At 43.1% G+C, this 18152-nt stretch overlaps 1 protein-coding gene across 6 annotated transcripts; it reads left to right on the top strand.

Moving 5' to 3' along the window:
• Positions 1–1926: 1926 nt before the first annotated feature.
• On the top strand, positions 1927–14075 carry PURA (purine rich element binding protein A). Of its 6 annotated transcripts, none has more exons than XM_032627577.1 (2): positions 1927–2034; positions 8667–14075. In XM_032627577.1, the coding sequence occupies exon 2, from the start codon at positions 8811–8813 to the stop codon at positions 9780–9782; it is 972 nt and encodes a 323-aa protein (XP_032483468.1). In that variant the 5' UTR covers positions 1927–2034; positions 8667–8810; the 3' UTR covers positions 9783–14075. The 6 variants fall into 6 exon arrangements, with proteins under 6 accessions (XP_032483468.1, XP_032483472.1, XP_032483469.1 ...); XM_032627581.1 differs by lacking the exon at positions 1927–2034 and adding an exon at positions 2548–2836; XM_032627578.1 differs by lacking the exon at positions 1927–2034 and adding an exon at positions 2548–2970.
• The last annotated feature ends 4077 nt before the right edge of the window (positions 14076–18152 follow it).

The following is an 18152-nucleotide window of genomic DNA, read 5'->3' as shown; positions in this document are numbered from 1 at the left end:
TGTAAATCTAAAGCAGTCTATTTTGAAATGCATGTAAATTCAGTTTTGCTTGGTTGCTTGGATATAGAAGTACAGGAAGAACGACTGTAAATATACAAGATTAATTACAACAAAGTTCTGCTTAGAAAACACTTGATCCAAATAACCCCCATATATCCCAATTCATTACCCTTGAAAAATGGGGGAGAAATTAAGATACAGAATATCCGTAAATTTTTACCACTTTACATTTGTTTTAGTTCATCTTCTCACATCTCTGAGTTTGAGTAATGGTGTTTTATTTTTTACATGAAAAATGTAGGAAGCCAGGAAAGGAGCCAAGATGAGTTCTTCTCTTCCACAAGGGTCAACAATAAGGTCCTATTTGGAATCTTCATAAGTTTGATGCAGTTTAATGAGGAAAACTGCACCTGAGTTTAAAAATTGTAGTGAATACTTGCAACTATACAACTAACAACTTTAAATTTGTAAACACTTGAAAAACATGCAGTATTGAGAAACTATGGTTTGCTTGGGAAGGTTATCTTGTGCTTTTTCAATAAGAGATCTTTAAAGATGCTGCTTACTCCTCATATAGCTAAAAAGTAAACATAAATTAAAAAGCTTAAAAAAGACCCTTTCTAATCTTTTCCCTCAGTAGCTCCATGTATTTTATTCATTCCTCTGAAAGCCTGTTTTTCCACCTTTAGAACCTCCTAAGTATTCTAATTCTCAGCTATGATTTCATATTTTCACCAGCTTCTAATCTGCACAATATAGTTGGAAGCATTTAGGACAAAACACTCTTTAGGATATCAAGTTGCAGAAGACTGTAGTTTTAAAGATATTTATATAGTAGTGCTGCCACCTAAAGATGAGGCGAATAAAGAAGCAATTCAAAGGAAATGACCCATCATTCTTAAGGCTGTCTCAAAATTTTTCTCATTTCTAACTAGGGATTAATAAACATTTTGCTGTTTTGTTAATATGGAAGTTTGTTTCACAATACATTACTGCTGAGCTGTAATTTTCTATGGCAGAAATTTTCAAATTCAAACTTTTTAGAGTAATCTGTGATTTGGGGTCTCCAGGAAACTCCCCAAATTTGTTTCCCTCAGACATTAGGCACTGCCTACAATACACAACTGTGGGGTTGGGGGAGGGGGGAATCAAAAGATACCCGGAAGTAAACTATTGAGGAATCTCTGGTTTAGTGGATAAAGCAGGTAATAATAGACCTATGGTGTTTCCCTTTATCGGTGACAGACTGCTTGCAACTCTCAACAACTGACATATTTTTGTAACGCAATCTTCTCGTCCATAAAATGGGGTTAATTTCACCTCTCTCCTACTTGCCTCTAAGGCTTAGCTAGGTAAGCTTCTTGGAAGGTCCTATAATAAGTGAGTTGACAAGTCTACTATTAAAACATTAAAAAAAGTCTACTATTGCCTAATAAAAGAATATCTCACAGTGTATTGCAAAGTTACCTCAAAATAAAATATACTCAGTTAAATAAGGTAAAACATTGATAAGTTTTCTTAAATCACAGATTGACTTCTCTGAGAGCTATTTAAATAATGATAAAGATGGAAGGCTGTTTTTTGCTTATTTTGAAGCCGATATTTTTAACTGATCCATCTTCTATGTATGCAGTGTTGCAGGATGGAGATGTGACAGCATACAAAATGAGGGAAAAAGTTAACGTGTACCAAAAATCTTGTCAAACCTGGTCAAAGATTTCAAGAAAACTCTTAAAGGACATTTTATAGTTCTGCATTTCGCCCTAGCATAGTAATTTATGAAAATTAACTCGTCCCTTTTACTCTCTCCCTCTCGGCCCAAGGACGCATAAATAATATTTATCAGGGTTTTGTCCTTAGTCACAGTCCCTCAAAGGGGCCCAGTTTCACCTACACTGCGTGGGAGGCTGGGCAGCAACCCCACGCTTCCTGTCAAGGATTCCTGGGGCTACAGCCTGAACGTGGTCTAGCCCGTTTCTTCTTTATGCTAATTCTGCCCTCCTAGCCCCTCTCGGCGGGCGTCTGAAGGCCAAGGTGAGACCCTCCCGGGAGATGAAAGGCCTATCGCCTCCTAAGAGATGCGGGCGGAACGGGGGCGCGGGGCAGGGTGACAGGGTGGTAGCGACACTGACAACGACGCTGAGGGCCCTAAGTTGGAGCTGACGCAGGCCCTACAGGGTTCCCTCCCCGCCTGAGCCTGGCTTCCGCCCTCAGAGCCCAACAAGGGAGAAGTCCTCCCGGGGGCGCTACCGGCGGTGAGTGGAGGAAGGGTGGGCAAAGAGGCCGCAGGCAGCCCCCTCCTCAGACGCGCCTCAAGGCCTGGGCCGTGGGCTGTTGACGCGCCAACGGCGGGGAGGGCGCGCGCACGCGCGAAATGGGGGGCGGAGGGAGCGCGCTCGGCTGCCGCCGCCGCTGCAACTGAAACGGAGGAACGCGAGGGCGGAGGGCGCGAGCCACGGGAGGAGTGTGGGGGGGAGATGGTGGGTAGCGGGGAGCGCGCGCTGACGTCGCCCGGAGTCACGCACGGAGCGCCGGGTTACGCGCCGACGTCTGGCTGCCACGACTTGCCGTCTGCGGCGGCGGCGGCAGCGAGCGGATCCCGCAGGGGAAGGAGGAGGAGGGAGAGCCGAGGGGGCTGTGAGTGAGCGGGAGAAGCAGGGTGTGAGCCGGACTTGCCAGCGGGAGGGAGAACGAGTGAGAGCCGAGCCAGCCATCCGAGCCGCCTCCTCCTCCTCCCCTCGGCGTCCCGCCCCCGCCTGCCAGCCCGCCCTTCTCCCTCCTCAGCCGGCAGAGCCTGAGTGAGGCGCAGCTCGGCTCGCGCCGCTGTCCAGGACAGGTGTGCGCGCGCGCGCCCTCCTCCCCTCCCCCTTTCCTCGCGCCCGCCTAGCGCCTGCCTCGCGCGCGCCCTCCCTCCCTCCAGCCCGCGCCCTCCCTCACCTGCGGCAGGACAGCGCCCGCCCGCCCGCCCGGGTAAGCCCCTCGCGACCTTCTCTGCTGCCACTGCCACAGCTTGAGGTGCCGCCCACCTTGTCCCCTCTAATTGCCCTCTTATGCCCCAGGAATAATTACTGTAGCATTGTAGACATCCCCGCACCCTTCCTCCGGGGACCCTGGTAGTGCAGCAACGCGCCCCCCTCCCTCCGGAGCGCACGAACGAACGAACTCCTTCCCACCTCCAAAAAAGAAGAAAATCACACGCCCCTTTAAAAAAAAAAAAAGCAATCCTACCTCCTCTGGCGCTGGAGACCACCAGTGGTGCCGTTTGCTTAGCAATGCCTGAGCCCCATTCCCCCTGACCACCTTTGCCTGGGGCCTGGGACAGTTCGCCAAACCTGGCCGACACTCCCTGCACAGCAACCCTGGCAGGAGAGGAGAGGAAGGAGGCTTCTAGGCTCCACTACCAACCCCTCCTTTCCTCTGTTCAACCCCCGCCCCACCCCCGCAATGCATACACCCTCCCAGTGTGCGTTGTAAAAATAAAAAAGAATACACTGGTGCTGACAGCGCAGACGAAGCCAGGCCCAAAGATGGGTGGCCCGAACAAGGCATTTTTGCTGCCCCACAGAGCTAGGTCAGCTCCACAGTCTCCTCTGCCTTTGTCCGAGGGCAAAACGGACGGATGTGAAGTTAGAGGGTCTCCCCTTTGAGCGACGGTAGGCCCCGGCAGCGGTTATGTCTATAGGGGAAGGGACCCCAACAAATATATTTGTCTTGAGCCTGATCTTGGGTAGAGAAAGGCCCAAGAGTCCGGCTGGGAAAACTTTCTTTGGTTCGTTGCTGTCTACCCCTGAATAAATGCTACTTTAATTTCCGTTGTCTCTGCGGGACCCTCTTGAGGCTTCTAATTCGTTCTTATATGGGCCCCTTTACGTTTCTGTCGGGCCAGGCGCTTTTGGACAGCTTTTTGCAGCGGTGTCTCTGCTGGTGTCCCGTGTCCTTGGAAGGAAGCCCCAGTGCTTTATAATAGGCTGAATTTGGTTTGACATCTTTTGGTAGATTGTCAGAGGAGAAAAGGAATTTTTTGATTACTTCAAGACCCTCACTGTTCCCCGCCCAAACTGACGTTTTCGAATTGCGGCTTTGAAAATTGGAGTGTTGACTAGAGTGTGGAGAGAGTTGCTGATTTCATTCCTTTGGGTACTAGTAAAACCATTTAAGAATCAGCCGAAAGAGAGGGAGCTGTTGACATTTGCATCGGTTCTGTTTGGACCTTTTGGGTACATAAAATGTCGGGTTCTCTGAATCTTTTATCGAATTTAGAATGTGTGCTACATTTATTTAATTCTTCTGCAAATGCTTAAAATAACATTTGGGGAAATGTGAGGATTCTATCACATGGATTGTTCTCTTCAGATTTTAAATGTTTAATTCATATCTTTAACCCTAAACATTGAAATAGCATTGGAGAGGCATAATTTTAAAGATTAGATGAGCTATAGAAAGGGAATAGACTTTTAAAAAATGGTCGGTGAAATACTATTAGTCGTTGTTGTTAAATGTTAAGATTTACTTGAGAGTTTCCCTTAATTTTCCTGGTAGCTAGCCATGAGAAGAAATGGGTAATTCCTCCACTTTGAACAGTTACAGTACAACATTCCAGTTAGTTTTAATGATTTGGGTATTGAAGATAATTGTCTGGTTTAAGACAGGCATTTAACCTAAGTAGCACTTGAAAACACAAGTTCTAATGTTTTTGCTTCTCTTTTATTTGGGAAATCTGTGATTCTGTGAAATATTAATGAGCGTATTGTTTCTGTTGGGAACTCCGTAATCAAAAGGGTTTATTACCCAGAGGTAGATCTCCTCTCTCCAAGTTTATTTTGTAAATGTGTATGTTAATTTTTACTTTTAGATTTAGATCATTTCAGACCGTATTTCAGGCTGAGGAAAATGAGGTTTTTTCCTTCTTGTTCAGCCTAGTATCTGTTTCTCTTGTGAACAGTTTTTTGTTGGTAAGATTTTGTTAAAGATGTAGAGATAGAGGGATTAAAAATAAAGCAATCTCTATTCTTGAAATGTGTGTGTAGTGTTAATAAGAGAGCACACTAAATCTAGAGACGTTTATTAGGTTTTAAAAATATAAGCAAACTTTGAGGAGGAAGGAAATATTTTTTGATAGTTCTTTCATTAACACAGATATTTTGTGCATATTAATATATTTCGTTTTCCCTTTGTTTTTCCTACATTGTATTGCAATTATAATTTTAATTTTACAACTATTTGGTTTAAAATAACAATGCAAACATCTAGACACTAGAACTGGCTTTTCATTTACCAAGTTAGCATATTGTTTTGGTAATTAACAAATAGCTAGGTGTGTTTTTAAATCCACAACTTTGCTAATGGATTTTCAATGTTAGGATGCAAATTTAACTTTGAAGTTCTGTTTAAGGTTAAACTCTTTGTTTTAAGACTTTTCTCTCAGACTGCCTTTTAAGGGTACTATATTCTGTAGCCTACGGAAAGCCGCCTTTCACCACCCCCTCCATTCTGACCAAAAGCCCACACTTACAGGCTTATCCTGAAATAAACTCTCTTGTTTGAGTAGTGAAAATGTGTTAAATATCCTATTTATCATTGTATTATTTTGGGAAAGGCATTATTAACCTTGTTTGCTTTTAGATACATTTATAAAGTAGGCAAGAAGCTAATAGATAAAGGCAAAATTTTATACATATATAATAAAAAACATGAAATAAGTAAGAACATATTTATGTGGAGAGATCCAGGTCTCAGTTGTTTACTGATTTGAGCTTAAAATTCCCAGTTTATGCGTGCAAATGATATTTAACTTGTGTTTTGTCTAGAAACTTCATCAATTGCCTCTGCGCTGGGGAACTAAGAACTCAGTTCCTGGTGACAGTCACTTTTTCAGAAAATCAGGGCATTCCCAAACTCAAACCAATTCAGAGCCCCTGGACATAAACGTTTGGGACAGAGGGCAAGAAATTTAGACTCCAAAGTTGGTTCAAGAAGGCGGGCAGTTTCGAGCCCTACTTTTTTGTCCTGGGGGAAGCGATCATTAGCATGGAAGAGTGACAGGGACCGGCAGGCGCGTGCCCCCTTATCGCAGCCCCACTGGCCTTGCTGCTTTGAGTTCTCCTGAGGGGTCAAGGGCTTGGTTCAGCGCGAAGTAAACCCTTGAGGAAGAATAGCGGCTCTTCTAGAGCGGTCTTAACCAGGTCGTAGTAGTCTCAGCTTACAGGTGGAAGCGTAATGCCCCGCCCAGTTCTGTGCGGAGACCCTGCCACTCAGCCTTTGAGACCCTGTTTGGGGCCGGGGTCTATCCAGGGTCCTGATCGCTACCGTGCAAACCTAGAGGAGCCGCCGCTTCTTACACATGTATTTCTGTGTGGTGGGAAGTGCACCAACAGTTCCTATATCTCCTTCCCGACAGACTTGGGGACAGGGGAGGGAGTGCAGAAAAATCAGCACTGAAAGGGTACTACGCAGTGCTAGAGGATGACCCTAAACTAAGGGGAAGTTCTTTATGGGGCCCAAAATCTGGATTTCTATCTCTCACAGTGGGCCTCCTCTTCAGGGAGCCATTTCAGGAACAGCTGGATAGGTGGGTGGTTCTGAGGCTGGTTCACAGGACTATCCCAGTTTTCTTCTTGGGAGCCAGGGTGCTCTGCCCTGTTTCTTCCTCTTTAGCGGGAGGTAGCGAACGTCAGCCCAGAGCTGAAGTAGCTAATGCTGGGTTGAATGGGGCCCTTGCTAAGAGAAAAAGGTAGCTGTGAATACTTAGCAGGCAGGTTTGCCCAGGAGATGAAGGGATATATCAGGGGGCTTTAAGGTCTCAAGCATTGACAAAGCTTATGCCCTGGGCTGGTCTGGGTTTCTTTATCATTAGTCCTCTCTTTACCCCTCTCTTTTCCAGGAAGCTTGGGCAGCCAGGTACTCAGATGTCTTGGGAGCTAAGAGTGAGGGAGGCAAGTCTCCTTACTTTTGGGGGCAGGGGTTGGGGGGTGTTAAATGGGAATGGAGCCTACAGATGAGATAGGTATATGCTTCTCAGGATGGAGGCAACAATCCATGCATGAGAAAGCCAGGAATAGGGCTGTGAGGTCTGTATCACCTAAGCCCCTTGCAGAAGGTGATGGGGAGCATGTAGGGGCATAGGCAGGAGGTGCCCTGGAGACAGGCCTTAGCTTTCCCACAGCTGCTAGGACTGCAGACTGCAGTGAGGGAGTATGAGCATTTGCTATCTATCTGGAAGAAGGAAAATAGGCCCTAGTTTATGCCTCAGATCTAGGAAGAGAGAAATCTTTTATTTCTGAGCCCCTTCCTGAGACCAGAGAAGACCCCCTTTAGCTTTCACTGGCTTAGCTGTCATTGGTAATGGTCGGTAAACTAGCTGTCTGCCTAAAAACCAGCGATCATTTAATGTTTTACTTTTTGAGAGATGGGGGCTCTCCTTGACACTTAGGAGTTTCTGGGAGGAGGAGTAAAAGGGGCGAGCGAACCTGCGTTAATGAATCCCGTAAGGAACTGCGTTTCCCAGGAAATTCCTGACATTTTTAGCTCGTGAATTTCCTAAAGCCTGCTTGGTTTTCTCTTCCATCTGGGTCCTTCCAGAGAGGAAGAGTGGGCTAGGGGCTGAAGGCTCGGCAGGGCCTGGTTTATCCGCAGAGCTGGCCGGCAACCCAGGCTGGGCTCAGCCCTGAACAGGGTGCCCCCCTTCCCCAAATCTCAGAAGGAGGAGGGGGAGGCAGGCGGGCAGTCGTTGTCCCAAAGGGGGCTGGTTGAAGGTTTTGGGGTGAGTGTGGGGTTTCTTTTTGATTGTTGCTTGGGGAGAAGGGCAGAGCCAACGGGAAAAGGCACTGCGGGCACCCCGGCCCTGGTGCGGCTGCCGTCCTCTGCTCGGCTCCCCCCTGCCGGTGAGTGCGCCCGCCCGCCCGCCCGACTGTGCGGGGCTGCGGTTGGGGGGAGGGGGGAGCGGGATCATCTGAGGCCAGAGCCGCTGCCGTGCGCGGGGAGGGGGAGCGGCGGGAGCGAGGGGAGGGATAGGGCTAGGTGTCTGGTGCTCCGCGCCACTGCTGCCGGCGCCCCGTCCTCATCCCTGGCAGCCCCTTCTGCAGCTAAGGTTTACTGCTGCACCACCTCTCCTCTTCCTCGCCCGCCTCTGCGGCCAGGGCTCTGCGGTAGGAGACAGTCCAGTCAAGTGACGGGTGGGCCGATCTGGGTCTGGATGGGGCCCGCTGGGGAGGGGGTGGCCGTGACTCGGTGTCCCCTCTCTGCAGCGGGCTCAACTGCGCTGCGCGGGCCCCTCCCCCCACATCTTCTTTGGGGTCACTGGAAAGCAGAGCTCAGGCCCACTCCCTGTGCTTAGTATGGCAGTCCCCTTCTCACGCCAGTCCCCCAACTCCCCGGGCCGAGGCCGCTCAGGGTCTGGCCAACAGCAACAGCCACAGTGGTGGCGGCAGTGGCGGCAGCAGCTGCGACGCGGCGCGTTCTAGTCCCCCCCCCACCCCAACCAGGGGTGCGGGGTGAGGGCCGGTGGGTGGGCGCCGCCTGGCGGGCGGGCGGATGGGGGACTGGCAACGGGGAGGGGGTGCGGGTCACGTGCTGGCGGTCGGGTGGGCGCGTACAGTAGGGCGCCCGGCTACTGTACTGGGGAGTCAGTGCCCTGTTACCGGGTCTCGTCTGTCTCGTCTCTCCCGCAGATCTCGCGAGAGTGGCTGACTGGCTGTGGGGGTTGCGGCGGCAGCAGGCGGAGCCGGGGAGGGAAAGCAGCGGCGGCTGAGGCGACTGAGGCGGCGGCGGGCGGAGCGGCAGGCGGCGGCAGCGCGGCGGCGGAGCGCAGCATCATGGCGGACCGAGACAGCGGCAGCGAGCAGGGTGGTGCGGCGCTGGGCTCGGGCGGCTCCCTGGGGCACCCGGGCTCGGGCTCGGGCTCCGGCGGGGGCGGTGGTGGCGGCGGGGGCGGCGGCGGCGGCAGTGGCGGCGGCGGCGGCGGGGCCCCGGGGGGGCTGCAGCACGAGACGCAGGAGCTGGCCTCCAAGCGGGTGGACATCCAGAACAAGCGCTTCTACCTGGACGTGAAGCAGAACGCCAAGGGCCGCTTCCTGAAGATCGCTGAGGTGGGCGCGGGCGGCAACAAGAGCCGCCTCACTCTCTCCATGTCAGTGGCCGTGGAGTTCCGCGACTACCTGGGCGACTTCATCGAGCACTACGCGCAGCTGGGCCCCAGCCAGCCGCCCGACCTGGCCCAGGCGCAGGACGAGCCGCGCCGGGCGCTCAAGAGCGAGTTCCTGGTGCGCGAGAACCGCAAGTACTACATGGATCTCAAGGAGAACCAGCGCGGCCGCTTCCTGCGCATCCGCCAGACGGTCAACCGGGGGCCCGGCCTGGGCTCCACGCAGGGCCAGACCATTGCACTGCCCGCACAGGGGCTCATCGAGTTCCGCGACGCTCTGGCCAAGCTCATCGACGACTACGGAGTGGAGGAGGAGCCGGCCGAGCTGCCCGAGGGCACCTCCTTGACTGTGGACAACAAGCGCTTCTTCTTCGATGTGGGCTCCAACAAGTACGGCGTGTTTATGCGAGTGAGCGAGGTGAAGCCCACCTACCGCAACTCCATTACCGTGCCCTACAAGGTGTGGGCCAAGTTCGGACACACCTTCTGCAAGTACTCGGAGGAGATGAAGAAGATTCAAGAGAAGCAGAGGGAGAAGCGAGCTGCCTGTGAGCAGCTCCACCAGCAGCAGCAGCAGCAGCAGGAGGAGACCGCCGCTGCCACCCTGCTACTGCAGGGTGAGGAAGAAGGGGAAGAAGATTGATCAAACTGAATGGAACCCCCCCCACATGCATACACACACACACACACACACACACACACACAGCGCCACACACAGAGAAAATATACTGTAAAGAAAGAGAGAAAATAAAAAGTTAAAAAGTTAAAAAAAAAAAGAACTGTTAACTCCAAGGGAGCACCACCCACAGAACCTCCACCAACTGACAGTTTCTCTTCTTGACTTGCCACCCATCGCTGGATGTTGTCCACTTTATCCACCATATAAAACAGTAAGCAGCTGCTAAAAACAAAAAACAAAAAAAATACAAAAAGTAATAACATTATATGAACTGTGTTTCCTACTTGATTAAAAAATATAAAGAACTGAGTGTTTATTTCCCTAATTAACCAAGAACTTTTGTACACGTTTAAGCTATTATTATTAAAAGTGTTTGCAAAATGGTCAAGATTATAATATTGCTGAATTCTATAAAAGTCCTTTTCATGTTGAGCTAACATTTGACTTTAGCACAAAAAAGAGATATTTTAGAACACGTAAAATAATATTTTTAGTTTTTTCTCATTTTGTTACCAAATTTCAAACCTTACATGGAGGTTATTATAGTATATTTGACACCCTATATACCTGTGATTAGAGATGTGTATATATATGAGGGCTAGGCATGCTGTGTGTCTGAGCTTTGTCTAAATGTTATGCAGAAGTTTGTAGAGTTAAAGGTACGTAGGTTAATTCATGCAAGGTAAACAATAAGTGCTCTCTTTTATACAATATGCATTGCATCTGGACCTTAAACATTTAAAAATGGTCAGTGAAACTTCTGTGAACATGAAGAAATTATTAAAAAAGGCATTTAAATGAAATTTGCTAAGTTGTGATTTTTACGGTTGGAACCAAAGTTATTCAAGTAGTAAAAGAAAAAAGAGAAAGAAAGAAAAGGAAATCTCCCATAATATTTTTCTGCATCTGTTTGCTTTGACTGAGTAGGCGTTTTGTCATTATTGTGTATATGAGATGTACTTGTATCGTTCATAATATATTTTTTTTATTATGTGTAGAAAGATTTTAAAAACTTAACTAACGTGCAGCAATTTCCAGTGAACCTGTACTTGGACATCAGGTAGTGAGTCTATTTGTGGTCACTAGCACTGTCTCCTAAACTTATAAGAGGTCTGAAGCTATCCTTTGATTTTTGCCAGTGCTATTAACTTATGTAGACCCGTTAAAAAGCAGAGCAACACAATTATAGTTATCCTACTGAGCCATGGATTCTGAGCTTCATTTTAAAAGTGAAAGCCAAGTTGGTGTATGTAAAGGATTTCCATGTAGCTGTGGTGCTAGTTATTACTGGCTACATTATATGCTAAGTGTATTTGTGTTCCCCAAGTGTACAAGCCTTCTATCAAAAGTATGTTCTATAACTCATATATTCAAGGTGTAGGGTATGAAAATGCAAAGCTTAGGAGAGCACTTTACTAAGCTGGTGTCCTCCCAACTGAAATTGTTTGTAACGATAGTCTTTTACAGGTTTTCATTTAAAGATGTTCGTGTGCTTTTAATTGACAACTAACTTCTTGCTGCTGTATAGTAAAATATTAATATATTTTTATCATTAAACTGCTGCATGACTATCATCTTTGAGTGAAGAGAAAATGTTATAAAAAAAGATGCCTTAAACAGTACATTTTGGTTTGGAATTCTGTAGAAAGTATTTTGGTTTTAAAAAAATGGATCTTGTCTGACATAAAGAGTTCTGGGGATGGAATTGTTTTCTTGGCAAATCCAGCCATATAGATCTAACTGCTGTATGTAGAAGACACCACCTGTAGGAGCTGGAAGGTATCAGTGCTTCTCACATTGTAAAGCATTGGCCTAGGAAGGTGAAACAGTTGTCTTTGAAGGATTTTTTTTTTCTGCTGGTTCTTTGGGTTTTGATTTGGTATTTTTAAGCTCCCTGGTTGAGTGTGTTGTCTTTGAGATCTACTGTATGTGTTGAATAACAAGCTATTTCCATTGTACTGTGCATTTTCCCATTAAATTGTTTGCTTTTAATATTCATACAATGTTTAATATGAGGTGACCGTACAATAGTTAGGAGTTTCTTTACTTACAAAATCACTGGAAATGATTAAATTGCTTTTCCCCTTCCCCCAAGGTGCATTTTTCTTATTTCCATATAGTAAAGTTGAGCTTTTACAGTGCATAATGTGACATTTGGAATGCTTATCAACTGCATGTAAACATTAATAACCTGCACTTTTTTGTCTTAAGGTTTGTTGAGCTGTTTTGTTCACTGTACTTTAACTGTGATATGGAAAAGACTGCATTCTCTGTGCTGTTACTAGTTAGGAAAGAGAATTGCTTTGATTTTGTCTCTTGTTTACTATAGCTTTTTAAAGTTAAGCCTTGTACTACAGGTTGTTGGAGTACTCCTAGATCAGTGTTTCATAGTAGCCAGCAATAAGTAGTGCAAGTCAACAAAAAACACAGCAAACTTAGGCAAAGTGTCCTTTCTTTGAGATGTGAGTTCTTTCATGAGGTTTTCTTTAGGGTCCGAGTTACCTAAAGTGAAGCCTTTCTTAGCTATAGACTTCAGATTCTGCTTGGAATCCTACCGGATCAAGAAGCACATGTATTGTGCAATTGTCTTTACACTATAACAGTTAAACACAATCTTACTCAGATTTTGAAACCAGTGTCTGAATTATGGTCAGTGGGTTTAAAAAGAAATCCACATGCAGATCTTTTAAGACTTCTTAAGACGTGATCATAGAAAAGACAAATGACTGTAAAGATGCTCTTTTTTTGCATCTCACTTTACCTCCCCAAGTCCCCTCCCAACCTTTCCTTCTCCCCTCTCCTGTTTCATCCTTTTCCCACCCTTCCCCCCAGGTGCTCGGTACTTTACCAAGGTTCTATTTCTCAGTGTTTTATGTTGGAGTTTTTCCTTGTTTTTATTTTACTAGTTGGTAAACCCTGTTTGTGCTGAAACAAAAAAGGAAATGGTATATTTGACCATATGTTTTATTCATAGAAGACAGTATGATCAAATGTGCCAAAAACAAGTAAACAAAACTTAATTCATGACAAGTATGCCTTATTTTTAATGATCTGCTTTGTCTTACAATTAAGGTCCAAGAACTTGGTTAAACTGTATTATTTGCCTAAGTATAAAAGAACACTTGAAATGCATTGCGTTCTTTAAAATGAGAGACATTGTCAAGTAATTTAATCCAGAGATCAGCCACCAGATTTGAAATGCCCATGTAAGTGTGTGTGCTTTAGTGTTGTTCGTTTTTTTGGGTTTTTTTGTTTTTTCTTTTAAGTCACCAAATCTTTTTCTAAGTTACTTTTTATTTGTGCCTCCTATTTATCATGCTGATGTTGGAAACAGCAGTCATCCAGCCACAGAGGGAGCTAAAGTTAACTAACCAGAACTGTAGAAATCATTATACATGCCTTTGACAACAAAGGAAGTTCATAAGAAAAGCCATGTTGGCTTTTCCTCCACTAGATACAGATTGGAGGTAGATGAATATTTGCCAAATGGAAAAAAAGACAATGTGAGTCAGGAAAGACAAACTTTTCCAGCTTCTCAAAAGCCATGGAGAGTAGAAACCAAAACCAACAGGGAAATAAAAAACCTTGAAAGTCTCACTTTCTAGTTGTCCCATTCAGGGGTTGAAATTTGACTCAAAGTGAAAAATGTATCAATGTGTTTTTTAGGTCTTCACATGTAGAGATGGATAACTATTCCAGTTTGATTTTTCAGGTAATGGAGAAAGCTGCTAGTAATTTTAACCCCTGCCTAAAGAAGATAATTTCATTTGGGAGCAAATACTTGTTGCCTTGAAAAATAGCACTGTAATAGCCTATGATAATTAGTTATAGAATAACCTTTATCCCTTTTAAACTATGCAAATTATTAAATAAGTGTAAATTAGGACTCAAAGATAGTTGATTATATTGCAATCAGATGGCATTCACAAACTTAACTGGAGCATATACAAATAAAATCTATTAGTCTAAGAGTTTTGTATGCTAACAGAAAAATATAATTTAGCTACCTATTCTAAAAATGGTGAATATTATTAATATTGTACAATAGGACTGGGAAGACTGCCTCCTTTTTTGAAGAGAGAGATTAAGGATTTTTATAATTGTTTTTCATCAAATTTTAATATTTTTGTCAAATTTTTAGGTATTTAATTTGTAAAACAGTTTGCTTTGTACTGGCATACAGAAAATAGGGTATTGATTTTAAACTTTTTGAAGCCAAGTGATCAAGTACATTTGTAATAAAAGTCAATGGATCTATATCAGTTGTACTCACTGTTTTCATTTCTTATACTTATTAATATAGGAATGCTGTGCTTTTTCTGCAGGAAAACAACTAAATTTGGGTGGAAGGGAGGGGAAAAGATAAGTCTGTTGATAATGAGAATCTGGGTGGGTACCATGGCCCAAATACTTTATGTAATCTTTAAGTCAGTTAAGATTTGGTATATTGAAAAAGATGTATAGGTCACTTTTTTCTACTTTTTTTTCTTATGAAATGATGTTTGTGGGGGTTGTCTCATTCATTTTTTCTGTGCTTTAACATTTTGCATTTGGCAATGTTGAAACTTTCTAAACTAACACATTTTTCTTTTACGATATTTTGGATTATCTGCCAGCCATGGTTGACCCCACCATGGGCATGATTATTTTTATCTCCCACACATGGTTCACCCTCTCTTCAATATTCCCATTCATTTTTTTCATGTTACACATACACACATTTCCCTATGATTTCAGAACGGAGATTTCTGAAATTGTTCTGGTGGCTTTCATAGCTCCACGATTTGTTTTGTTATACATGTGAACATACTTTTAAGACTTTTTCCCCCATAAAAAATGAGATACCAAATCTGATGACTTTTTTCATTTTCAATATCCGGCTTTCTATGTAAAAGGATGCTAAAACAAGAGAATCTTTAGCAACTTAGGTTTGGAAAAATTGGTGATAACTCTGAGTATAACATTTATAGTTGATGATCCCTAAATCTGAATATCTTAATGATATATATATATATATATATATACACACTTCCCCATGAGAGTGGAATGAATAGGAAAGAGAATTTATTAGAATTCCTTAAGTGAATAAATTCACTAAAGTTATTTGTGCAAAGTTGTCTGTTGAAGTTTATCCACTTTTAAGTCATATAATATTTCTGTTCATTGAAAATTAAGCAAATTTAGGCCATTCATAGTGAAATTAATGTAAAGCTTAAGCATTCACCTCTATTAAAATTACTGTTTTCACTCAGCAACATTAATTACCATGAAGAATTTGCAATAAATTTTTAAGAAAAGCTGATTTTAATATTTGAAGAGTTATATGATCCTAAAACAAAACCTGAATTTAAGGCCTAGGCCATTTGATAGACTCTTTTTGAGCAGAAATTTCATTATTATGGGCTAAATGAAGATCATCTAAACTAACATTAGCATGGGTCAGGTAGAATTTCATAATGCAAGACAACCAGGTGAAAAGTGAAATACATGATTGGTTTCAAGCCAACAGTTTGTCATCTTTCAGCTGCTAAACTGACTACCAGATTTTGATGTTGAATGGTCCTAGGCAATATATGCCTTTAGGAAAGTTGAGTGTGGCAAACGTCACTTGTTAGAAACATTTTTCTTGAAAAGAATTTCATAGCTATTCATTTATTTTTATTTTGTCCCCATATTGTGTTTGGCATTTCCTTCCTCCCTACCTTCTTCCTTCCCTCCCTCCCTTCCTCCCTCCCTCCCTTCCTTCCTCCCTTTTTTTTTTTCCTGATGTGCTTTGCTTTTATGGAAAATTGTCTTGTTTGATAGGTAGAAACATGGTGGTGAGCCTCTGTGTAAAATAAGGTTACTTCTTATGGACCAGAAATATTTTACTCATTTTGGAATTATAAGATTTTTGCATTTTCATGAATACATACTTTGTTTTGGTGATTATTAGTAATTTGCTTGTTAATTAAATTTTTGTAGTATTTCCTGGAAAAAATTTAAGCTAAAGAGTGTAACTTTCTTGATTTAGGGTACACTTTAATAAGTCTAGAAGCCTCCAAGTTCAAGGACCAAACCTTTATAATCTAGAATTTTGAGAAACGTGGAAATACTCTTGTTAGCATGTGTTTTGCTCTAAACTGGATTAATGCAGAAGGATCCTAGGAGGACTTAAGATGTTCTTATTATGAAGTGGCAGTCAAATTTATGGGACAGGTGACTTATGTATTCACATTGACCAGCTCAGTGATGGCCATCCACTGATGAATTAATAGACATATGTTGGGGAATGGGTCAAGCTCCCTTTGAGCTGGAGTGGGTGGGCAGTTTCCAGTGCAGGTAGTTGTTGGTGACATTTGAGCTACTTCTCTACCATAAACACTGGAATTTTCTTTTTCCCATCCTCCTTTTCCCCTGTTTTTGTCTCCTTTATCCTTCTCCTTGCCATAGGCCTACCAGTGGCACTCCAGTTTACCTCCTTAGGAAGGAAGTAAAGAAATTGCTGACTCCTGCCTTAGAAAAGAACATAGCTAACTGATCCCAGAAAGATTTCTGTATTATGAGGTAATTGGGCAGTTTTTTCTGACTGCTGTTTTCCCCATAGTCTTAAGTTGGCAGTTTGAAGAGCATCGAAATTGTTAAGAAATTTGTGAATTTAAGAAAGTAAGAAGTATGTGTATTTTGGGTAAGTTCCTGGAAGCTGAGACTTACTGGTTTGGAAATTGGAGAGCAGAAAGAGGAGAGCTGTTTAATGTGTTTATGAATGGAGAGTGAGAGGTATACAAGGGAATGGTTTCAAGGTAAAGTGGAAGAAATTTCTACTGGTGGTAGGAAAAGACACTGAGATGGAGTCTTAAATGAGAGTTTGTTTGCTAAGGATAATGAAGTTGATGTTCAGTAAGGAAGTTTCAGTAAAATCAGAAAATGGGTCCCTTGTTGGTTATGGGAAAGCTATTGGTCGGTAACTAGATGTTATAGTGATGATGCAATATACAAATCTGTTTTCAGGTGTAGGATGTTTGCTTTTCTGGACAAATTAAATAGCACAATTGTGGAAGGGCAACTTTCCTGGTCAAGGCAAGTTGCTGCTGGAGACTTATTTTGAGGGGAAGAAATAAGAAAGTTTCAAACTTTTTCACCGTTACCATTTTTAAACTATCAGAAATATGTATCTTACATTCTCCTGGGTTCATGTTACAATGTAGTTTACCTTTGCTTTTCAAAATGTTCTTTAGATCAAATTATTTGATTTTATAGTCCACAAAGATCCATATTATGCCTTGCATTTATAGAACCTTGAGCCTTTGTTCCACATGAATTTCTAGAAGAGGACAATAAACCAGGTAAAAACACTGAATTGCAATTTTAGGCATCCTTTCTATTTCTTTTATATTTACAATCCTAGCAACCATTTAACATTGTAGACCTTATGAGATCCTCAATAATACTATATTTCTGAAATTAGACAACACACACCCCTCCCCCCCAACTCAAGTTTCTGTTTGTTCTCCCACTTTCTGTGTTACTTTAAAATTGTAGAATTCTCAAGAGTTCGTTGGTGGCAAATGTTAATAATATAGTTTAGTACATCTTGGAAGTTCTTACCTCCTTTGTAGGGTGAAGTGATTGTGTTTAGATTTCTGTTCCCAGTATCCCAGGAGCATTGTAAATTATTTAAGATAAAGAGTTGCTATCATACTTGTTTTTAAAGTTATATAATTCAAGTATATTTGGATTAACTCTGTTTTCTAGTTTAGTATGGACTTATTCTCAGTGATTTTGACAGATTACTTTCAAGTTTCATTTTACCCAAATCTGTATACGTTAGTGATAAAACCTCTTTAAAGATAACTAAAAAAAAGAGGTTCTGATTTTGTATTTGGAATGTAGTGGGGTTTTTTTACAAATGTCAAATACATTAATAATAGAAGAATTATTTTTATTTTAACTTATTCTGTAGAGTTGGCACTTAGTATGGTTTTCACGTAGTATTGTGTGTCAGATTTTAAATTATTATAGTTACATACTATAACTTAAGTCAGTGTAGAGCCTTCTTAAATAACCCCTCCCTTAGGAATTGTTTAAAAAGAAGTGAATTCCCAAACCTGTGTCAAGAACCAGTGATTTAAATGACTGTGAGACAAGTCTTTGAAAGGCTTCCTTGAGTCTAGTCAATGGAGATAAACGATAGCCCATTTCCATGCTGCATACAGTTGTTAGGGTTTATAAAGTTGTCAATATGTAAAAGTGCAAAAGCAGGAAAGACTGTAAAGTTGCCTATAAAAATTCTAGTTTTCATTATTTGCACTATTTATCTTTGCACTTGATTTTTTGAAAATTAAGACTAGTCAC

Source organism: Phocoena sinus, chromosome 3 (genome assembly GCF_008692025.1).
Source record: "Phocoena sinus isolate mPhoSin1 chromosome 3, mPhoSin1.pri, whole genome shotgun sequence".
NCBI classification, from domain to species: Eukaryota; Metazoa; Chordata; class Mammalia; order Artiodactyla; family Phocoenidae; genus Phocoena; species Phocoena sinus.
This window is presented reverse-complemented; position numbering and strand designations above follow the sequence as displayed.

What these genes read in the sequence shown, in the direction of transcription:
- PURA (XM_032627577.1), top strand. Translation starts at nt 8,811, where the DNA reads ATGGCGGACCGAGACAGCGGCAGCGAGCAGGGTGGTGCGGCGCTGGGC.